This window comes from Oryctolagus cuniculus, chromosome 2, assembly GCF_964237555.1.
Source record: "Oryctolagus cuniculus chromosome 2, mOryCun1.1, whole genome shotgun sequence".
NCBI lineage: Eukaryota > Metazoa > Chordata > Mammalia > Lagomorpha > Leporidae > Oryctolagus > Oryctolagus cuniculus.
This window is the reverse complement of record NC_091433.1, coordinates 171612003-171636173: the sequence shown is the minus strand read 5'-3', so window position 1 is coordinate 171636173 and position 24171 is coordinate 171612003. Positions and strand designations below refer to the sequence as shown.

Below are 24171 nucleotides of genomic sequence, written 5' to 3'. Positions count from 1 at the left end.
AAAACCCTTCAAGCTATACACGCAGCAAGCATGTACTTCTCTGTATGTGTGTTACACTTCAATAAACTGCATTAAGAGAAGATAAAGAGATTTTTGTCTTGGGGCAGATTTTGGTCTTGTGGGAAGAATTCAAAAGCCACCAGACTCAGGGCCAAAGTTGTGGCATGGTGGGTTGAGCTGCTGCCTGCAGCATCAACATTCCATAGGGTGCCGGTTGGAGTCCTAGCTGCCTGCTAATGTGTCTGGAAAAGCAGTGGAAGATGGCCCAAGGATTTGGGCCCCTACACCCATGTGGGAGACCTGGGAGAAGCTCCTGGCTCCTGACTTCAGTCCAGCCCAACTGGGGAGTGAACCAGTGGATGGAAGATCTCTCTCTCTCTATTCTCTTTCTCTCTTCCTCCTTCCCTCCCTCTTCTCTCTCTCTGTAACTCTGCCTTTTGATATAAAATAAATAAATCTTAAAAAAAAAAAGCTACCAGACTGGAGGAACTTAATACAGTCCATGAGATAAGCAAGAGACACAGCCAAACTCAGCAATGCTGTCTTCTCCACCCGACACGTGTTTCCCCTGGCCTACAGAAAACTGGCCAGAATGCACAGTGAGAAACCAGGGACTCCTCAGTCCCTATCCTCTGTCCTTTAAAAGGGCATCCCTTAAACCGATTAAAAAATAAGTCAGAGGAGAGAACCGATACCACACTCTGCTCGTTGTCACTGAGACCCTGGGCCTACAGGCCCAGGCTCCTGTGTAAGGCTGGCTTCAGGGAACGTGCCCCTCGGGCAGGGACCCACAGGGACAGATGCATCAGAGAACTTCAGAGAGGGCATCGGAAAAAGAAAAGATATTCTTTAATTTGATGCAAAAAACTTCAAAATCCCCACATAGCTTTTCTCAAGATGCATTTCCCATGGGTGTTTTGAAGGCCTAAGGATGGGTGTTTCCTTCTGTTCCACCTTCAACTTGGAACGTCTGCCATCTGTGGATCACAAAATCCTAAGTGTGGCTCCCAACTGCAACCCAAATGCCATTGCCTCCAAAGAGCCTCCGCCTCCCAGCATGTGTAAATTCCCTCTCCTGCACAGGCCAGCCTGAAGCTGTTCTATCTTTCTCACAGAACAGCTCCAACTTCTGAGCTTTGCTATGAGACTAGGTCAGGAACAGCCACACCCAACCCAGGGACAGGCCAGGAGAAGGGCAGACAAGGGCAGACAGTCTGTGCATGGGATCCAGAGCTGAGGTGATGGCATGAGTGCAATCTACTCTGGAGCACTGGGAATCTGTCCAATGTCCATCTCACCCACTAGACCATGTCGGGTATTGGGGAGTAGGGACTAATTCCTCTCTCAGAATCCAGCGTGTGCTAAATGCGTAATAGATGTGTTGTGTGAATGGGTGAGCAAGGGAATGAGCGAATGAGATGCACAGTGCAAGGTCAAGGTTGGTGGCGATTCACCAGCAAACAAAGCCTGAGCAGAGTAGCAAAGGCAGCATGTCCAGGTGAATCCTCGGCGGCGGCAGCCACAGTTGTTGACAGGCTCCCGTTTGAGGGTGAACGAGAGACCTCCTCGAAACTCAAAGGAAGAGCCTACAGCCTCAGTTTTCAAGGAGCCAGAGCACTAGAAATACAGAGGATCCTGGCCCACAGGCACCTGCTGGTCCAGCCCCCGTGGCCTTTCTCCTCTTCTCACCTGGCAAAAACCCACCCATCCCAAGGCCTGGTAGATAGAACTACAGACTGCTGCCCAAGGGTCATGGACACAGTTCTGCCACTTCTAGGATGTTCTGAAACTCTCCCTGCTGCTCTCTTCCTCCCCCAGGGCCCCCCTGAAATTCCGAGACACTCCAGAGTGAAGCACAGTCAGAGCCACTGTCAACACACTTGCTCCCTGTGTTGAACAACGGTGCACAGGAGAGACCTGGGTATACCGGATGGAGACAGCTTCATTGCCAAAGCTAAGTGTCCGTGATAGGTTTCTCCCTCCCCTCCCCTTGGCCTTGATGTGGAATTGCTAATGCTGTGTTGAGCTGATGGAATAGCCTTGACTCCGAGGGAATATGAACATTTTTTTGTGCTTCGCCGTTCCAGCAGTAAAGATTTTTATCCTATTACTGCTAAGTGATGAGTACAAGGAGAGAAATGATGATGGTCTTTGGCAGCCATTCCAACCGAGTAAATACACAGAGGAAGAGACGCGTGCAGAGACTGGGCCGCTGCCCCTTCATTTCCCAGGATGAAAAGCAGCAGAGGAAAAATGGCTTCCTGGTGAGATGTGTCCAAGTGTGGAATTCTCCCTCCAGGCAGGCGATGGACGCCCCACTGTGAACCAGTTAGCACCGCACTGGACAAAGGCCGGGACAGTGTGCCAAGGGAAGCAATCAGAGCCAGCCAGGCCAGGGGCAGGTGACCTAATGAGGCTTCCCCAGCCCTCATTCCTCGCTGCCCACAGCCCACGGGCTCAGTCCACCTGGCCACCTGCTCCCCAGCAATCAAAGCAACCCCATAAGAGGTATTGCTAGGCAACAGCAAAAACATACACTGGCTTTATCAAAGTACCTCCCTCCCACCCCCAGCTTGAGGGCTAGGTCTTCATTTGATGGCCTCTGGTCTGCCAAAGGTTCTGTGTGCAACTTGGATGATGGCGGATCCAGCTGCTGTCCCCAGAACGTGGTGTGGGATGACTGAGAAATGAGCTCCAGGACAGCTTCTCAGACCCGCCCCAGCTGCAGGCCACCTCGGCCTCCCACTGAAGGCGTCATGGATGGCACACACCTCTCCACCCCTGATGCATGGAGCCTTGCGACCACACAGGACCTTGGCAGCAACCTGGAAAGGGAGGCGCTTGTGCTGCTAACAGAGCCATCGGCCACAGCGGGGTAAGTGGGACCCAGGATGCCCCACTGTTTTGTTGAACTGAGTAGGGATGGGGGCAGGTGCACACACACCTGTGTATGTATCTGGAAGCCCAGGCAAATGCACGGTTCTACAGTTGTATGGCCACTCATAGGACCATAGGGCTCCCAGCTTACCTAGTTCGACCCCCATATTTTAGAGGTGAGGAGAAATGGGTAGGATGTGCCAGAGGTCACTGCTGGTCCCCCCCACCCCACTCCTCTCTTCTTGGCCTGTGCTGGGGACGAGGGACTGCACCACAGCAGCAGACACAGGCACACCTGAAAGCCCAAAGAAGCCGCCTTCAACCTCAAGATGCTGAAAATCTCATCAAGTAGCTCTAAGGGGTAGGGTGAGCCTGCCAGGGTTGGCAGTCCCACAGTGTGGCCAATCGGGTATCCACTGGAAGCAAAGAAACATATATAGCAAACCCAGCTGGGTGTAGCCTCACTCTCGCAGACCCGGCTCAGGCTATTCCCCTGCTCCAGACTAACTGGACTGCCTCCCAAGGACTGTGGACTCCCTGGAGCAAAGACCAAGAGAGAAACAGTCCCCCTGCTCTATTCCACATAGCAGGCTCTCCGCCTTCCTTAACCACCTCTCGCCACACTGTGACACGCGTGGAAGGGGCTCCCATGGCCAGCCTCTTGGCGATTCTGTCGGCACAGCAGCCACTGCTGAAAACTTCCACATCCTCTTCTGTCTCCCCCCTCCACTGCCTCCCCCAGCCCATCATGTGGCGCCTTCAGATTCCTAAGCCGCTCACCCCAACACCCCCTCTCCGCGGCACTTGCTCTAATGCTCAGCTAATAGTTCCCTGTTTCAGACGCTGTCCAAACGCATCCTATAAATCAGAATCCAATTACCGTGGTAAGAAAATTGGAAGCAAATTTAATAAGCTCAGGCCCCTCCTACATGCTGTTCCCTCACTCTTCTCTTTCCAGTAATGAGAACTCTTTAAGGGAAAAAGCCCTTTTCCGTGAACTCTGAGTCTGTTTCTAAGTCCTCACACAAGTCCCCTGGGGACTGAATGGTGAGAGAAGGGGGCTTCTTTTAGCTCCTCTTTCTCTGCCTACAGGAAGGGCTGGCAATGGAGAGTGGCCAAGCATCTTCCCAGTCATACTCTCCCTTTCATGGGTTCAACCAACAGTTACTGGCTTCCTGTCTCCCACCAAGCACTGCAGTAGGTGCTCAAATGCTACTCACCCTGGAGGGCAATGACATCCTAACGAGTAGAACCTAAGCTGCAAGGCATGATGGGAACACAAAGGTGACCTAGAGGGAACAAAGCCTATATCACTCAGGTTGGGTGCCACAAAGGAGCCAGGAGTCCCGGGTGAGCCAGCGACTTTGGGGTCAGGAGTGGCTTTTTGGTAGAAGTGGTGCTGATAGCCAGAAAGATGTCAGGACACGGATCCTGTAACTGAAGCAACTGGGAGAAGAGGGAGGGAACTGGTGTGGGGGTGGGGGACCAAAATCCCCACAGGGCCTGAGATAGGAGCCATGTCAAAGGGACAGAGAGAGGGCTGCAGCATGTGGGCAGGATTGTGGCCTTACCTCAGAGCCTCCAAGTCTCTACTCATACCCTGAGCCTTTTGGATGGGACAACCCATGGACTTCATCCGGTCCACAAGGGCCAGCTGACCACTGTGGTTGCCAAACTTGAGCCAGGGTCAGAACCCTGTGTTGTGCTTACTGAGACCTGGACTGCTAGGCTCTACCCTCCAGAGTTTCTGAGGCATTGGTTCTGCAGGAGACCCACGAATCTGTGTTTCTGGCAAATTCCCCCAGTGATGCTGAGGCTGCTGGCTGCTGCTTTGGGAAACTACACTCTGAGCACCATTCTTCTAAGCTGAACCACAGATCCATGGCATCTGCAGTGCCTAGGAGCTTATCAGAAATGCAGAATCTCAGGCTCCATCCCAAACCTACTGAACTGGTTCATCACAAGACCCTCAGATGACCCTGTTCGCTTGCCTAGAAAGTGTGAGAAGCATTTACATAGAGCAGTGTCCTCAGCCCTAGTTGCTCATTCGAATTGCTTGAAGGGTTTGGCAAAGAGATGCTTCAGGGAGCAGGAGTGAGGGCACTAGGAAGCTTTTTTTTTTTTTTTTTTTTTTTTTTAAGATCCCCAAGTGATTCTTATGAAAGTCCTAGATTGACAACCACTAAGGTCAATGCTCCTAACACTCCACACTCAAAAGACTGATTCTACCTACTCCCATTTCTCTGGCCTTGAACCTGACCTTGACATTCCCCTCTGTTCTTTGAACCACCGCCTCACAGGTCCAGCAAACTTAGTGACCTTCCCTGGGACTGGGGACACCAGCGCCCCTAGCTCTGGGGCCTTGGCTGCATCTCCTGCCTGGGCATCTTCAGTTTCCCAGTAGAACCCTGAATTTCCCTCCAAGCCCCGCAGCTTCACTTTGAACTTGCCCTGTGATAACAGCACAGCTAAAATGCTTTGAAAACTTACCACAGACTAGGTAAATGGCTGTTGTGTTTAGGACTCCCCAGACTTATGCAGATGTTTAATCCCCAAGTCCTCTGTTAAAGGTTAATGGATTAACATCAGTGGATTGAGGGTGCAGACTTGGGCTTGCCCTCGGAAGGGAGTTCTTGAGCGTGACTCCCACCTCTCTCTGCTTCTTGGTTCACCATGGCACCATTTCTCCACACCCACCCACCACTGCCAGGCTCCAGCAAATGCATACCTATGTTCTGTTTGATCCTTACAGAAGCAGAATTAGGTAGGATCATGGTTATTTTTCCAAAGAGGAAACTAAGCTCCAAAGAAGCTACTAAGCAGCACATCCAGGGCTGGACACAGGGGAGTCTGACCCGAGTCCATCTGCCTCTGCTGCACTCTGTTGATGCAGAAGGCTGGGCCCTGTCCTGCAGCCAGTGAAGGGGTTGATAAAGTGTGCTTACATTCTGCTTTTGAGAATGTAGGTAAAAAGCAGGGCTGGGGTTACAGCAGTGGCCCCAACTGCAATTTTATCCCTCAGAGGACATCGAGCAGTGGCTAGGGACATTTTTGGTTGTCTCAATTTTGTGGAGGTACTTTGGAAAATAGAGGCTAGAGATGTGGCTAAGCATCCTACAATGCACTTGACACCTGCAACCAAAATTCTAGAATGTCGGTTGCTGCTGATGATACTCCCAGAGCTACTGGAGGTCACCCAGTAGAGTAGCCTCAGCTGATCAGAGCAGAGGCAAGTGTCACAGTAGGATGAAGTTGGGATACAGCAGGGAGACTATGGGGCTTGGCTGGTGACCCCCAACATCACAGCCATGGTCTCGCTAAGAAGCAAGAGCAGGAAGTAGGAGATTGTACAGGCAGAAGGTCACCACCCAGTGGGGCCAGCTGATGAGCAGACAAATGGCTTTGCTGGCAGTGTCACGGCAGGGGTGACCCTGGCAAGGGCTCAGCACTCCACTCACAGTGCCAGACTGTGGGCTTTGTGTACTCTGGGTGTTCAACACCCTGAAGACAGCTGCTGGTCCCATGCAATTACCCTTATTCAGTCCCTGGCCTGCCCTACTGCTGCTTGTTCAGCGTAAGCTCCATTCATTCTGAAATTCTCTGAGGAACACACTCCCAGCCCTGCAGGGCCAGGTGGGGAGACACACTCTCCCTTTCTGTCTTCCCAAAGGGTGTCCACAGTCCCTCAAAATCATCTCTTCCCTTCTTGCTGCAAGCAAGCAGATCACACTCCTCTAACAGAAGGTACCCACTGGGTCAGAAGTGGAGCCGGGACCTGGGCTCCTGGGGGGACAGGCTCAGTTCCTCATCTGCTCCCAGCACACATGCCCAGCCCTTGCAAAACATTTGTTCCTGCCTCTCAGATCACCGAAGAGCAGGAGTGCCGGTGCCAGTGCCTGCTCAGGGCACTCCTTGGTGCCTGCTTCCTGCAGGTGGGGGCGGTCACAGGTGCCTCTCTGAGGGCTCCACCAAGAGGCACCAGCAACCTCCCTTTGACCCTCAGGAGGCCCTTGGCACCTGGACTCAGACCAGGGGAGGGACCACCTGTCCGAGACTCACGGGGCTACTAAGCCTCCTGTTGCCTCACTCTTCCTCATTCTCCTATATGTAGTTTCTGCCCAGGGAAATACAATAGCCTAATATTTAAATGCAATTCTGTCAGTTGCCAAGGAGCAAGATAAGTGCTGAGGAATTAAAATAGGAATAACACAAGACTAAGGCTTTAGGAAGCTTTGGGGTCAGCAGAAAGGAGGAGGATTGGTCCATGTCCTGAGTCCCCAGATGCAGGGAGCAGCAGCAGCTGCTGCTAAGAAAATATTTCCTGGGTCCCTCCAGAGGAAGAAGCAAAATAGCCCCCAGTTCACCCTCCTTGATGGAAGGAGGGGAAATCAAGACGGCAGCTCCGTCAGGGATGCTGGTGATGACGGGCGGCCTGGGTCCCCACCTTGGGAGACACGCTGTAGAAGGCAAGGGCTCTGAGTAGTGCAAACCAGTTGGGGAAACTATGCCCACTGGCCAGCCTTCCCACGGCACTGACTTAAGAACCCTGGCGTCATCAGCCTCATAACTCATGAAAATTTGTAGTCCCCTGCCCAGAAGCCCCCGTTTCTACAAAGCAAGTGCCCACAGGCTCAGACACAGAAAGCCCAGAAGCTAAGGTATTGCCACGGCACCTTCATCAATCACTGCCCTTGAGCCCTCCTACCTCGGCACGTCTAACGGCTGCCTGGGGCCTATGCAAGGCCGATTTTCTACTGCAGACAGGAAACACTGCCACACTGGTCTTTGGCACCTTTGGGGTTTGGAGGAGCCACGGTCTGGACTGACCTGCTTATTCAGGCCTTACCAGCAAGCACAAGGGAAGGGTTCACAGTGCGGTGCAGTGTCGTCACAAGGCCTCTTTTTGCTGGGAAATATTCTCATGGGATGTGGCCTGCCCAAGGGGGTGGCAGGACAGAGTTGGAGCGAATAGGTCCCTGGGCAGGCAGATAAGCAGTGGAAGCAATGGTGAGGGAAGAGGTCCCCTGGGCTTCTCCCCTGACAAAATGCACATGGGCTGTGATAGGAAGCCTCTCTCCTGGAGTCACAGGAGACCACCAGCCTGACTTTCCTGAGGTCCGTCCATCCAGCCCTCCCTACTTGGAAGGTCAGGGCCAGCCATGGGGAACTGCTGGAGGAAAACAGGTCTTTATGATGCGAGGTCACAGCAAGGTGTCATCCAGGCTGACCGCAGGGAAAGGGGCAGGTGCAGGTGCAAGAGGCCTCTTGGGTGGGATGGGAGGAGGGACAACTGTCACATCACAATCCCTTTGTGTCCAACTGGCGCCGAGTGGCTGGCCCGCCCCAGTTCTTGGCACAGGCACAGAGCCTGCCTCTAAATCAAGCCAATCTCGGTGATAGGGGTGGTGGGGAGAAGGAGGTACCTGTTATGGCGAGTGTCCGGGACAACACGGTTGCTGGGGATCCGCTCGCTCTCCCGCTGGTTGAAAGCATGCAGCTTATAGGGGTCGTCACCAACGCGCCACTTTTTGGCATTCAGGTACCGCCGTTCATCAAACTGGTCCCACAGGTCATCCCAGTCACCATCTGAAGGCTGTGGGACATGAATGGGAAGTGTGTGAGAACGGCTCCCTGCCCTCCAGGGAGCTCCTACCAGCCCCCAGCTGCACAGACGAGTCTGGCGCTGCGAGGGACAGAGGCTGGACGTTAATAAACACCGTCAGCAACAGTAACACAGAGAAGGGCAACCATGTCGACAGGCACCCCTGACAGCACCAGGGACCAGGCTCGACTCCAGGGCCTCAGGCCATCCTCAGAGCAATGCTACAAGGAGTGCTCCTGCTCCCACCATGCAGACCAGAAAACGGCCTCAACAGGCAAGTGTCTGGCCCACAATCCCACAAGGGGGAAGCGGCAGGGCTGGGACTTGAATGCTTGCTCACCAACCCCAGATGCCACCTCTTGGAACTCCTGGTGTTAAAATGCTGGCCTGGTGGCTGGCACAGCAGGGACGCAAGGACTGTAATTGGCCTCACCTGTTGTGGGAAGGGCAGTGGCCAGGAGCAGGACGGCCGTTGGCAACAGTGCACCTGCTGCCCTTGTCCTTTCTTCCTCCTACCCAAGAACCTGCAACCATTATTAAGAAACATCACTGGGGGGCAGCCATTGTGGAGCAGCTGGTAAAGCCACTGCCTGCAGTGCTTGCATTTCATCTGGGCACCGGTTTATGTCCAGGCTGCTGCACTTCTGGTCCAGCTCCCTGCTAACGTGCCTGGTAAAGCAGTAGAGGGTGGCCCGAGTGCTTGGGCCCCTGTACCTGCATGGAAGACCTGGAGGAAGCTTCTGGCTCCTGGCTTCAGCCTGGCCCAGCCCTGGCCATGACAGCCATTTGGGGAGTGAACCAGCAGATGGAAAATCAATCTCTCTCTCTGTCTCTCCACCTCTCTCAGTAGCCCTAACTTGCAGATAAATAAATAAATCTTTTAAAAAAAAATAGCATCACTGGTGAGCCAGCAGAATCTGGGACCCCCACTGCACACAGAGATAGTGCTTGAGGATGTATAAGGTCACTTCTGTCTCCCTGCTCTTGTTTCAACCTCACCAAACCCCTCTGCACTGCATAGGGCAGAAAGGGTTCCAGAAAGGACAGTGGCTTATCTGAGGCCACACAGCTAGAAGGAGGCAGAGCGCAAAGCAAAGCTGAAAATCTCGGGCTGCCTTCCCTGCTAGAGCCCAGACTGTGCAGCCCGCCCAGCCCACAGCTGTCCTGCAGCCAACAGCGGTGCTCTGTGCGGCCAGCGGGCGGTTTGGGCTCACAGCCTGGGCAAGCTGGACGCTTACTTCCAGCAGCCACTGCCCAGTGGGTGTTAGCACTCTTCCTCCTAGGGGAAAGCTGATCTGTGTGCAAAACAGCTCAGACCTTTCAGGTCCATCTAAGACACTGCATCTCAAGGAAGAATTTGCTGATGGGGTCCCGACCTGGGACTTGAGGGCTGGTGTCCTGGGTCCGGCACTGTCACCGAGAATGGGATGCTCATTCATGTCACTGACCCCGACTGTCTCAAGTGTCTCCAGCCAGCTGGGTAAGAGGAGAGCCGAGAGCTGTCCACCCCATCACACCACATCCAAGCAGGATGCACCTTCTGTATCTAGGAGGCGCAGGGCAGGTGCAGCAGTTGGTGGTACAGGAGCTCAGGCCACGTGGCAGCAAAGAGTGGCCGAGCGGCTGACATGCTCATCTCAGGCACGGCGGCGATCTTATCCAGTAATTGATCTCTCTCTCTCTCTCTCTCTCTCTCTCTCTGTTATCTCTTTTTGAAATAGCATTCTCCTGCTAATAGCACAAAATGAAGCTTTGGGAAACAGTGATTTTTATCCAATAATTGATTTTATTAATGCTCTTGATATTGCTGCTGCTACAGATCGTGCTAGGGGGAATTAGGGTGGGGGCGTGAAACCACCAGCCTGTGCCATGCCGTGTCGCAACCTGACAGCTGTCATTTCAAGTGCAACATCACCCCAGGGCGGCCCTGGCATCCCAGCCTTGAGGGAGGGGTCGGGGAACTGTCTCCCACTGGCTCCTTTCCAATCCAGTCTATTGCAGTTCTCTAAATAAGTTGTGAGCCGCACTGAGCCCCTCCTGAGTGCTGCAGGAGAGATGTGGAGACTGAAGACCCTGCCCCTAGGGCCTGTAACAGAGCAGAGGGATTGGTGTGGGGAGGTGAGCTCCATCACACAGGCTCCACAACAGAGTTGTGACAGCACAGGAGAGAGAGGGAAAAGGGGGGCCACTGCATGGAGGAGGAGTCAAATGAGTTGATCTTGAAGGATGAGAAGGGATTTGACTTTGTCTGAGATGGGAGGTGGGGGCAAGAGTGCAGTGGAAAGCCAGAGAAAATGCAGTAATTAATCAAGGCTCTCTGGAGACACGGGATGAATGGGATGTCTGTGCATGTGTAAGTTTATATAGGAAGAAATTCATTATAAGGAAGTGCTCACATGGTGACAGAGGCTGACAGATCCCCAGATCCCAAGAGCTCATGGTTATGATGGAGACCCAGAAGAGCCGATGATTCAGTCCGAGTTCAAAGGCAGAAAAGAACCAATGTCCCAGCTCAAAGGCAGCCAGGCAGCAGTTCCCTCCTAGCTTTATGTCTCAGACTTTGATGGGATCTGGGTGGACCCACCTATGTGAGAGAGGGCAACCCTCAACACAGATCACTGAGCTCCCTGGAGTCGAATGTAAACCTTAGAAACATCTACACACACACACACACACACACACACACACTCACACTGCACAATGCTTGACCAAATGAATGTTGGTGCACTCCACGACACAGTCGAGTTGATGTGTGAAATTAACCATTACAGTTAGAGAGGCCCGCAGAGAAGAGTCTATCCAGGGAATGACTAGCTCAGGAATCGGGAGCCAAAAGGTGGATGGCTAAGAAAAAAGCCATTGTAATCCATGAACTGTACTTTGAAAATTATATTTACTAAATAAAAGTTAAAAAAAAAAAGAAAACACAAGTGAAAGAAAACTCTGGAATGCAGCTGGGTCTGCATGATACAGGTCCCAGGGACTGCATCTCTGGCCACACAGGTAGGAAGGAGCAGGGGGAAGAGAATTGCCACCAAGAGAGCAGTGTGGGAAGTAACCTCAATAATCCACTCGGAGGGAAGGGAGCCTGCACTGGGCCCTGCGGGGCTCTGCAGGTTTGTTTCCATCCATCGGATGGAAAAGCAGGTGGAGAGGCAGCAGGCACCCACTACACACAGGGCTGAGGAGGGGGATGTAACCACTCTCTATCCACACCAAACAGAGGCACAGGGCCAGGTGGGTAAGAGGCCAGCACTGGCTCAGCCTGGCCATCTCCACCCCCCAGGGCAGCTCAGCATCTGCAGCGTGCTGGCAAGGCCTGCCCTCTAGGAGATGGGGCTGTGAGAGCCCAGACAGGGTCCCAGCACCCAGAATCGGGAGCAGCAGCCTGGCTGGCGACAGAAATCGGGTGAGCAGTCAGCAACAGGTGCTTCTGGGGGCGGGGCGGGGAGGGGAGGGACTGGAGGGTGTGGTAGAGCTCAGCAGAGCTCATTCAGAGTTGGCCCTCAAACAGACCAAGGCGCAGCCTGTGCTGGGAGCTGGGCTTTCCACAATGATGTACAACTGTCTGGCATAATGTGAAGGTGTGTTTACAATAACCAGTGTGCTTCCCCTTGCATGTATCCTGCTGTACAGGGGAAAATCTCTTAGGCAAGGGGCTTGCCTAGACCTCCAGCCTGTAAGTGATGAAACCATGCTGCTTTAATTCCCCCAATGCCACAGACAGACCCAGCAAGAGGCTCTCCTCTGCTGGGAGTCAGTGGGCATAGAAAGGGCTCCCTCCCCCAGGAAACCCACAGAGAACCCATGCCAGGTCGGGGAATGGGACAAGGAGCATGCCCTGTTCTGATCACAGAAAGGGCCCGGGCCTCCCAGGGCTTTCAACGTGCCACTGGCCTCATCTGGTTTTCCCGGTTGGAATCAAGAGTTGGCTTCAGAGCTGGCCAATCCTTGAGTCTGCATCTAGCCTCTGAGGCCGTGGACGGGTGGGAGGTGGGGGCTACCTGTCCTGGCCATGCAGCTGCAAGACACTGGCCTCTCCCCACGATGCTGCACAGGGTTAGGGTAGGACCTTGGCCCTGTGCTTTGGAGCCTCTGCTTCCTGAATTGCACGAATGTCCAGGCAGGCTTCTGGACATCACCCTCACCTTCACGCCCCTCCCTCTGGGAAATGACAGTGAATACCTGGGCCCCCCAAAGGCTCCACCCCCAAACTGTGCTCGCTCCTGAGCAGCCTCACCTTGGCCCCTGGCCCCTCAGGCAAGGCCCAGCTCCACTTTCTGACCATAGCTGATTCGGGAGACAGGGACCATGATTCAAAATGCAAGGTGGAAGCCACCCACAGAAACCCCAAGACGTAATCTTTTAATCAGAAAATGTCTCGTGAAGTCTGCCAACTCCCTGGCCAAGATCGTAGCTTAAATAAGCTCAACAGCACATCCCTTAAGTTGCTTCACTTCTTTCCTCCCACCCGACTGCCAGGAGAAATCGCAAATCCCTTTCTGGGCCCAGCATCGCCTATCCTCCTTTCAAGCTGGGGATTTGGCTCTGAAGTCACACCGTCCACCTCCCTTCAGTGAGCCTTGGGAGCTGCCTCCACTTGCCACTCCCGGTTTTGTCCCCCTCCCTTCTCCCCCAGCTTTGTTCTACAACTACTCTGTTATGGTCCTAATTCCCTTCTTTTTCACCTTTAGAACAGAAAGCTTGCTCTCTCTTGGCAAAGCTTCTACCCTACCCTGTCTGATCATTAATAGAACTCCCCCAACTCACCCCATAGCAAAACAGCCAACACCAAGGGGAGAGGGGTGCATCTCACATATCTACACGGAAATCTCCACAATAACAGACACTAGCAGCACCACTCTGAGTACCAGGCTCAGTGCCACACAGCTCCTACAAAAATGAAGCAGCAGGGAGAGGCCGGCACAGACATCAGCACAGGGCAGAACTTTCGCTGTACCCAGAGCACAGCTGTGAGGCTTGTAAGCCCTTCCAGGGTTTCCTTCCTTTTCCTTCCTTCTTTTCCCTTCCTTCCTTCCTTCCTTCCTTCCTTTCTTCCTTTCTTTCTCTTTCTCTCTTTCTCTCTTTCTTTCTCTTTCTTTCTTTTCTTCCTCCCCAAAGCAGGCGAGGCTCATCTGGCTGGTTGGAGGTGCATCTGTATTACTGGTGGGCGGGACCCTGTGGGGAAGGCCATGGTCTGCACAGTCCGCTGCTTTTCCCCTGCCCAGGTGGAGCAGGGTGTCCCCCTTCACTTGTGCCTGCATAGGAGGCACCTGTCAGGTGTGTCTTCTGGAAGCAAGCCTCCCATCTCAGGCAGGCGGCTATCTGGCCATGGGGATTTGGGGTTACTCCACCCTTGCCCACTAGAGGCACCCCTGAGTGTGCTGGCCCTCAATCTGGATTGAAAGTGGGGAACTTCAGCCTCAGGCAATCCAACTTTCTCCAGCTCTGCTTTTACCAAAAATCCTTGCCTTAGGGGTTAGAGGACACCTGTGTGTCACCTACAGTAATGAAATGAATTCAATTCATACGTGTTTTCCATTTGCCTGCTGCTCTCCTTTATGTCCCTGTACTGGTCTGGGTTGTCCAGGGACAACAGAACCAATTGGGGCATGTGTGTGTACACAGATGGGTGGGGAGAGGTGGGCGGAACAGAGGAGTTGATTGACTAGGGAACTGGTTCATGCATCTATGAAGGTGCAAGTCCAATATTCACAGGGTGGGCTCCAAGTTGGAGACCCTGGAAGACTTGCAATCCAGGTCCAAATGCACTCTCTGCCTGGGCCCCTGCCACCCACGCAGGAGACCCAGCCCTGGTTGTTGTGACTATCTGGGGAGTGAACAAGCAAATGGAATCTCTATTTCTGCCTCTGCCTCTGTCTCTGTCTCCCTCTCTCTCTGTAACTCTGGCTTTCAAATAAATCAACCTTTAAAAAGCATGTGTGTGGGTTGGTGCCGCGGCTCAATAGGCTAATCCTCCGCCTTGCGGCGCCGGCAGCCCAGGTTCTAGTCCCGGTCGGGGTGCCGGATTCTGTCCCGGTTGCCCCTCTTCTAGGCCAGCTCTCTGCTATGGCCCAGGAGTGCAGTGGAGGATGGTCCAAGTGCTTGGGCCCTGCACCCGCATGGGAGACCAGGAGAAGCACCTGGCTCCTGGCTTCAGATCAGCGCCATGCGCCAGCCGCAGTGCGCCGGCTGCAGCAGCCATTGGAGGGTGAACCAACAGCAAAAGGAAGACCTTTCTATCTCTCTCTCTCACACTGTCCACTCTGCCTGTCAAAAAATTTAAAAAAAAGCATGTGTGCACACACACACATACACAAAAGTATCTGCTCATGCCTATACCTTTCTATTATCCAGCCAACTCTGGGGTGACCTTATTTTTCCAAGGACCAGCCAAGAGAGGAGGTAGGGACATCACCCCATGTGACTCTACTACTACTAATAGAAGTGCTACCTACGGGAATGGGCTGAGGAAAAAAAAAAAAAAACCTCTCTTGGTAGCAGACCTGCCCACCACGTGCAGGACAAGCTCAAAGAGAGACAGACTGGCTGTTGGCCGCCTGGGCTCATGACAAAGGAAAGAACTGGAAGTTCCTTTTCCCTCACCCAGGGACAGCACATCAATTATGGATTATTAGATAAGATCTTCATTTTAATATTTCCTCCATGTATTATCACCCCTTCCTCGCACTGGGATTCTGTCTTGGGAGTTATTTAACTGATGTGCAGAAATCTAAATTTAATTTATTATGATCTAACTCACTTTAGAAGCCAAATTACCCTGCACTGGAGAAGGATCAAGTCAATATCCCACTTGGCTTTCTATTTATCTTCAGCAGAGTTTTCTCTCCTTCTCTTTAGTATTCATTTTATCTCGGGTGCTGGTAATAAATTTAAATTTTCCTCCGAATTAGGCAATTGCTCCTCCAATGTTGTAGTTTAATGGTGAGTATTAATTATAGGAGAGTCGCCTCTTAAAGGGTTTGATAGATAGAATGGACATATAATAGAGGAGGAAAGGGCTATTTCTCAGACCGAATGAGGTAGCATATAATTCAGCAGAGATAAGTTTACTCACCCCTTCACCAGCTAGGTGCCTAGAAGATGGATCTATTGGGAGCTGCTCCCAGTGGTGTGTGACTTGGAGCTCTGGGGGGCTGCCAGCTAGGACACCCAGCCCAGGCAATTTTCTAATGCCGGCCCCTTTTCCATGTGCTTCTGGTCTCCTTAATCTCTGACAACGAGAGACACCACTGTCTACTCTCCCATTCCCACACTGTCCCCGTTATGCAATCACCATCCCCACCCCAGTTATACACCACAGGCAAATACAGCTTGGGGGAGTAGCTTCCAAAGCAAGAAAACTTCCAATAATTATTATAATTGCCTGAAAATTCCAACTGTGAAATATAATATGATTAGCTGAATGGACAGAAGCCCAGTTTTTGTTTCTGAAACAGGCAAGAATAAAAAAAAAAAAACTCGCACAATTTGGACCTTATATGGAGATTAATTTGTGTGCTAATTATCATGAGAGGGAGGTGCCAATGAAACTGAAGTCAGCATAACTGGGGACAAGGCCCAGCTCCCGAGTACACGCCACAATGCCTGAGCACTTTCCTATCAGCACCCTGTAAATTCTGCCACCAAAGACCAAAGTCAGAACTCCTTAATGGAGACTGGTATCCTGAGTCACTCGCCATTGGCTGGAGGACAGTCCCCAGTTGCTAGTGCCCATGAGAGGGCTGGCCCTGTCCACTTCACTTCTGTCTACACCACCCTCTCTGTGTGTTCCAAGACTGTGGCAGCAACCCCGGCTCGGGACACAAGAAGCCTTTGTCTCTTCCAGCTCTGGTACTCAGAGAGCAGAAGGTCACGGCAGAGGAAGCCAGAAACCCACATGGGGCACAGGAGAAAAAGGCTGTGGTAGACCAGATGGCAGCGTGGGAGGCCAGCTGATACTGGAGGAGAGTGTGCATCAGGTGCAGGAATCAGCATGCAGGAGATACCAAGGGGAGTAGCTCAGGAACAGCGGCCCCGACTGGACAGAGGTGGGCACTGAAACATGCTGTCTGTGTGCAGGTCACCTCAGCAGCCTCAGGTTTGGGGGGGGTGGGGCGGTGATCCTGCAGCCACTTCCAAAGCCAGGGGTGTGTGTGTGGCTGGGCGGGGAGACAGGGGTTCGAATTCTCCCAGGATGGCCCAACCATTAGGACCGAGTGAACTCTGGCAAGACAGAGCTGGGGCCTCAACACAAGAGATGCACTCCTCTGAAAACTACTTCTCGAAGGAAAAACAATAAAAGAAAATATTTGGGTTTTGCAGTGAGAGAAGCATTCTCCATCCAGAAGTCAAGAGTACGCTCCCCTCCTTAGCTTGCTGTCCAGGGCCAGGAAACATCTGAGCCATCATCACAAAGCTCCTTAGCAGCAAGCAATAGCGAGGAGGCGAAGCAATTTTCAAGGGGGCCTATCAAGCCACCCGTATCTAGCAGGGGTCACAGATGAGCAGGGCTAGGGTCACAGAGAACAGAAACATGAGCGAGAACAGTCGCCCAGGAGGGACCGCACCACACCTGCCTGTGTGTGACACAAAACACGTCCACGAGACTGCTCGGGGGCTGCAGGCCATCACACAGTGACCCCTGAGACAGGAAGGGAATAAAAGGGAAAGAGCAAAGAAAGCCAAAGGAGAGAAAACCCAATGAATGGAAAAGTGAGCACTCGGGAGACCTCTGTCTTCCACCCAGCGGCCCCTTGTTCATTTCAGCCCGATTTCTCCAGGACACACGTGCAGCCACCACAGTGTGTGGTGGGGCGGAGGCGATGCATGGAGGCAGGCAGCTGAGCCCCAGGGTGACCTGGCCTGGCTTTCCTGCAGCGTGGCTCTGCTCAGCACATCCCTCAACCTCCATTTCTTCCTCTGTCCCAAGGGCAGTGCTAATCTCGCCCTCACCCAGTGTCTCACCCGGAATCAGATCTCAGAAATGAGCTAAGACATGAAAAATTGCTCGCAAAACATGATGCATATGTAACACACGATGATCCTCAACGTGGCTTGGCTGTCCTCACTGTGATTGTTTTGGGGGACTGCGTGCTGGCCGAGGCAAGGTGCAATTTATAGCAGGACAGTGTATGCTGGGCTGCTTCTTCCTGCCTTCCCTGGGGCATCCACGGTCCGCAGGGCATCTGACCTCACTGTCCAGCCTCAGGAAGTGGCCGTCATCCACATCCATGCCAGTGCGTCCTGGACTCCGTAGGTCTTTCCTACCCCAATGCTCCCTCTCAAGTGCGGGCGTGAATAAGCCATGCAAACGGTAAGATAAGAACAGGACTTAAAGAAGAGCAATGCACAGGTTACTATCAGCTTCAAGGGCTACAAATGAAGCTGTCTGCTAATTCCCTCTTGATGCAGGTGGAGGTGGGGCTGGGCCAGCACAGGAGCTATGCTGGATGATCCAGCGGAGAGACTCGGGCAGGATCAGGAGCTAGAACTTGCCTAAGATTCCAAGACTCCCAGGGAGCCAGAGGAACCTGGACTCAACACTACCTGTGGACTTCTGAACCCGTCTCCTCCTCCTCCTCTGGACTTATGGGTCCCAAGGGGTCGCCTCCTAGGGCTGGCGTGCCCAGTCCAAATGCTGACGTCACAGGGAATGTGCTCAGCCAGGTTTTCAGCCTTCTCCAGTCTCCCCTAGGTCTTCTCAGGTGACAACGACCTTGGGAGGAATCGAGGCGAGAAGCCGCAGTGGGAGAGCTTGCAAAGATTGCAGATTCTCACACCGTACACACGATCGCCCCCCACAGCACCAACAGCAAGCAACTGCTAATTCTGCAGCAGTTCCTGCTTGCAAGCCCTGGCCTAGAAATGGCCCTCCTTCAACCCTGAGCAAAGCTGAGGCAGCTGCTATCACTGGTCCCACTTTTTTGAACAACTAAAATGACCGGGCCAAGATCACCTCGCAAGTAAACGGAGGTGCTGGGATTACCCCAAGCAGGAGGACTCCATGCACTGCCTTGGCCTGGACCTGCCCTGGCAGGGGGCCACCCACACGGTGGCATGCCAGCCCAGTCCTTGCCTAGAGACAAAGGGAGGAAGAGTGGGGAGGCACGGAATGGAAACTTAGTTCTGTGCTCCCTGCCAAGATTATCCCTGAAACACCTCCCCTAACCCCCTGCAAAAAAGGTGCTAACCTGGAACTGGCTCGAGAGAGTTTCAGAGTCAAGTGTCCAGGAAGCACTGCCACTCATCTCCCAAAGGCGACATTAGCTAGGAGCCTCCAGCTCTCAACTGAGCAGAATTCGTTCCTCTGGCTCTGCGCCTCCCCCAGATACTGCATACAGCAAGGGCCCAGAGCTTAGCGCATTTTCTGTCTGCTCTGTAAATAAGGTGACATCCAGATACCCTCCGGCTCTCTCAAAACTAGGTCAGCCGCTGAATGTGTAGGTGTGGGTTTGCAACCAGTGACTTTGAAAGGACTCCATCTCCTGGGACTCCAGGGGGCTGCTGGCTGGAAGGGGCTATTTTTATATTAAAAGTAGCCAGGAGTTCCCAGATGTCCATGCCTGCTGAATGTGAAGGGGGCAGGGGGAGTGACACACGCCTCAACCAAGGGCAGACTTGGTGCTGCAGGTAATCGCAAGTGATAACGGCAATGGGCTGAAACACTGAGAAAGCCCATGAACCTGTCCTAGACACTGGCTACCTCCAATGCAACAGGGCCTCGCCCAGGGCCCCTTCAGGCCACTGTCCAAGAGGGATTAATGACAAACTTGCTTCTGTAAACAACAGCTGCAGGGCCACTTCCCTCCCCTTGCGAAGCACCAATAATTGCTCCCTGACATTTCCCATTCATCAGAGCCCCCTTCTGCCGGTCCCCACTGAGCATCTGAGGGGTGTTAAGTGGGAGAGTGACAGTTACAACGTCTCCCCCACCCCAGTTCAACTCCTTTTCCTCCAGTGGCCTTCTCTTTGCTTTTGCAGAATTAGGCGTACTCTTGCTTTAATCAAATCCGGGGCTTTGTGGGACCCAGATTTGCAATTCAGATGCATGGGGAAGAGATTAATCACTTCGCCTGAGCTGTTTGGGTTTATGTTTTACTTTATAAAAGTACTCACTACAACATTCCTTTCAGTAATCCATTTCCTTAGTGCATTAAAATTAGATTCCAGAGACCAAGATGTTTCAGCCTGGGAACAGCTCTTCCAGGGCAACTTTCTGGGAAATGAGGTTAAAGCCTCCAAAAGCCCTGGCACACACCACTCCTCTTAGCCCCTCTGCTCACCTGGGTCCCCACGCTGGACTCCCAGGAGCTAGGACCCAAAGCCCTGTGGCCCACAACCTCTGGGTGGGACATTTCCCTCCTGCAGCGCTGTTAGGCTGTGAGAGTGACCACTCGTCCTAGGTTCCATCTCTTCTTCCCCAGAGGAAGAAGTCAATGGCAACACAATGCCCACAGCCCTCTGGCTGTTTTCAGTATCCTTGGTTCCCTTCCATTTCCCAGGGACCAGCTTCCCTCCAAGGCGTCTCCTTGTTCTTCACTGAGTGGCTCCATGCTGGGCCCCTCCTCCAGGCAGTCCTGGGCCCTATCTAAGTGCCTCTGCCAGCACTTCATAAAGCAGTAAGGCTTTCCAGGCAGAAAAGACAGCTACATGTTCTAGTCTGCCTGGAAACAGGGGCTGGGAACACAGGCAGCCGACTGGAGGTGCGTAGAAAAAGTAGGTCATTAGTGGTAAAGACTACAATTTTCGAGTGGTTGTTAATGCTCTGTTTATATGGATTTCTTCAAATGTGACATTTTAATGGCATCATAATTGTGTGATTACAGTGCAGTCGACGCTGCTCAGGGAGGGAGAGCGACAGGGACGCCAGCCACCTGCTGGGAGAGGCAGTTCCCTGCACGAGTGGCCAAGGGGACCATTTCGGCACCAGCTCAGGCCAGGATACCTGTGCAGTGTGAGAATGGCTCGGCAGAGGGCCCTCGGCTCAACAGGGGCCATCGGCTCCCCAGCAACCTGCACCTGACCTAGCCCTGGGACAAAATCCACACCCTGGGCTGCAGGAGGGGAGGCGACGGCAGTCACACCAATAACAGCCGTGCTGTCACTCATTTCATTCCCTCCCTTCATGGGTGCCTGTGCATGTGTGTGTGCATTTGTGCATTTATTCCTTATTTCTAGAGTTCTCACTGTAGTCTGAAGGCCACAGATATTTAGGAGAAAGAGAAAAAATGCAGAAGGGGGAGGGTGACACAGGATCTCCTATTATTAGGGACCTCTAAGGCCAGCACCGAGCCATGATTTGGCCTCTTGGCAACACCAGCCCCCCTGGCGCTCTCATCTCCTCCACTGCTGGGCTTCTCCACTTATTCTGTCTCCTTTGCTGGCTCCTCCCCTCCCAGGGTTTCTGAAAGCTGGACTTGCTCCTGGAACTAACCCTGGCCTCGCCTCCAGTCTTGTCCCCAGTCAGCCAGGGGTGACATCTTCTACTACTGTGGCTGTAAAACCTTCTAAAGGTGGAGGGATCCAAGCCTGTTTTTCTAGTCCAGATCTATGTTCTGTGCTCTTGGATCTCTATTAATGCCTGCTTGACAGGCCTACGTGTGTATCTCATACGCACCTCACCTGAACGGGTTCCCCGTGGAACTCTGCCCGTCACAAGTGCACCTGCTCCAGGCTTTCCGGCCAGCCACACAGCTGTTCACACCAGGAATCAGTCACCCTTGGCACTGCTTTTGCCTTCACTCTCAACTCCTTCACCTTCACCCTGATCAACTGGGCCCTACACACACCGAACCCATCGCCACATCCTGCTGATTCCACCTCTAAAACGCCTCCATCTGACTGCTCCCCTCTTCCATCTCTGCGACCACATCCGGCCACCACAGACTTGACTCCAGAAGGCTGCGAGAGGCATCAGCCGCACCTATACTCTTGCCCCTCTAATTCATTTCCAAAGCTACTTCTTAAAATTGACAGATGAGACCCTCTCTCCCATTCTGGTTCCAAAGCCCATCAGGAGCTCCCACTGCACTCAGAATGATGTCCTTGCTCCACGCTGTGGCCCCAAGGCCCTGCCTGCCCCAGACCTACCAAGTCCTCAGCCCCTCTCCACCCTCCTAGTTCCCTCTGCTCTGGCCACACCGGCCTCTCTTCTGTGTGTAAAACAGGGCAAGCTCTGTGCCATCTTGGGCCTCCAGGCCTGCTGGGCTCTCTGCCTGAAATAACCCTCATCTGACCTGCTCCTACTCATCTGTCAGGTGTCAGACTTGGCACTACGTCTTTAAGAAGGTCTCCCGTGAATGATCCAGGCTGACTCCAGTCCCTCCTTCTGTGTACCTTCCCCAGAGGACTGGGAGTCACAGCCCATGCAGGAACTTCCCCAGCCAGGCATGGCCTCCCTGAGAGCAGTGACCACATCTGCCTCACCCACTGCCGTTAAGGTCGGCACCATTCCTGGCACCTGGCAGCCCCCAAATGTTTGTTGACAAAGTGGCCCAATAGACATTAATGTCTTTTGAAGAGTCCCAAGATTTGGATACAATCATGCCTACATCATGTACAAGCACAGAGGCTAGGAGGGGATTAGTTTAAATACCTAAACATGGCCAGCAAGGAAGTGGCAGGACAGGGGAGCAGGACTATCCACCTACAAAGAACTTGCGATGGTCCTGGCTCTCCAGCAAGGGGCTGGTCCCTTGGGGAGAGAGGAGTAGAGGGGAGGCAAGTCCTGTCCTGGGCCTACAGGGATGGAGCAGGCTAAGACAGCAGAGCACAAAGGGAGGAGGGTGGGAGAGGGACAGTGGGTGGCCTGCAGGGCTGGGGCTGAGTCTCTCTTCAAGTTGTTGCCTCTGTGACCATGGGCAGGTGATGTAACCTATCTCTTTCAATCGATAAAACCTCAGTTGTCTAGTTTGTAAAACTGCGAGACTGGTTTGCAGATCTAATGTATTCATATGAGGACAGCACTGAACACTGTGTCACACATGCCATTCCTTACAACTTAATTTGTTAACAAAGCAAAGGCACCGAGGAATGTGCACAGGGCAGGCAGGTGAGCTCCCTAGGGAGGCAGTGAGGCGTCCCAGGAGGGGCAGCAGATCTGACTCCCAGAACTAGCCCTCGCTACCCAGCTTCCTTGGCTGAGTCACTCTTGCTAACGGGGTCCCTGAATATTTTCCCTGCATATCCTGAATTCTAAGCAGTTTCAAGGCTATATGACCCCTTTTTCCAATGTGATAGAAGCCATGGTCCTTTTCCTAAAATAAACATATGTGCAGACACAGACACAAAATTCTAGCTACAGTGTCAAGGACCTAGGACCACCAAGAAGCCATGGCAGGGGGCGGGGAAGGGGTGGCACCTGGCAGTCACGTTCAGCATAGAGGAGAGGGCACCTCTCTGAGAGAGGGCATATCCACCTGGCAGCAAAGAAATCAACGCCATCCTCCCCACTGCCCCATGGAGGGGTGAAGCTGGTTCCCCGACTCTGCCAGCCTCTGTCTACGCCATGCTGAACACAGTAATGAGGCATGCTGTGTACAGGGACTCCATAATTGGTCCCAGCTCTGTTTTTTTTTTTTCTTTAAAAACCAACAACCTTGAGATGTGTTCTCTGGATGGGCTGCCCCGGGCCTGGCTGCCACCTGGGCGGCCCTAGAACACATCCAGGGGTCCACGCCCAGGGAGAAGCTGCTGCCTGCAGCCACAGGCATTTGAGATGGGGCAGCAGGGGAAGAGGGTGGTGGACATCAGCCTACACAGGAGCCTCCCTGCTCCCTGGTGCCCCAACTCCCAGGACAGAAGACGGTCCCCTTGTCCTCTTCACAGGGTTGATCAAAAGATACATGCTAGGGCCTTGTGTCCATAGCCCTGTATTTAATTTTGTGCTTTGCTGCTGGAATAACCTTTCTAAGATGCCATTGGATCTCATCCAAAAATAGAGGCCAAGTTCCTTACCAGGACCTGCAAGTCCTCCCCTGGACTTTTGGCCTTACCCCAGTTCCCACACACCAGTTCCCTTAAATGAAACTGTCACCGCCATCACTAGAGGCAAGCCAGGCAACTCTGGTCCCTACAATCACCAGGGTCCCCCCTCCCCTCCATGTCACGCACTTATCATACCTGCCTGTTGGGAGGCCGTCTTCCCCAAACCGCACATGGGAAGTGGGAGTGTGGGCTTTTGCTCTGAATCCAGAGCGCTGGGTAGAGGCTGGGCATCTTCATGAAGGGCACTCTCAGCCTCAGGCCAGCTCTCCCTCTCCATGCTCCCCCAGCCAAGAAAGTCAGGCAGATACCGAATGCCCAGCCCTCAAATTGAGCCTTGAGGAGGAAACGAGCAGGCTCAGACAAAAAACTAAAATGGAGCATGGCATGAAAACCACAAAAACACCACCACGCACAGAAATCAAATGAAAACCACAGTCTGAAAGCAAACAGCCAGAGGAACAGCAGAAACACCTGAGACAGGCTGATTCATGGGGCAGGGTAACCGAAGAACGTGAACTTCATCAAACAAGAGCTGAAGAGGAGATGACAGAGCGACGAAACAAAGAATTGCAAAGCTGAGAACCACACGGAACATTTATAGAGCCAACAGCTCAATGTAGAGAACTCCCAGAAGCAGAGCACACAGAGCAGGAAGCCTAACTACTGATACCAACCCGGCTCTGCCACTCATGAGCGGAGGGACC

General features: G+C 53.0%; 1 protein-coding gene across 2 annotated transcripts in view; it reads right to left on the bottom strand.

Annotated features, from left to right (window-relative positions):
• GALNT14 (polypeptide N-acetylgalactosaminyltransferase 14) overlaps window positions 1-24171 on the bottom strand; it is a 203852-nt gene that overhangs the window by 66144 nt on the left and 113537 nt on the right. For both annotated transcript variants that reach the window (XM_070069718.1, XM_002709933.5), the window contains one exon: window positions 8301-8470. In XM_070069718.1, coding sequence (XP_069925819.1) covers window positions 8301-8470 — 170 coding nt within the window. The remainder of the gene's footprint in view (window positions 1-8300; window positions 8471-24171) is intronic.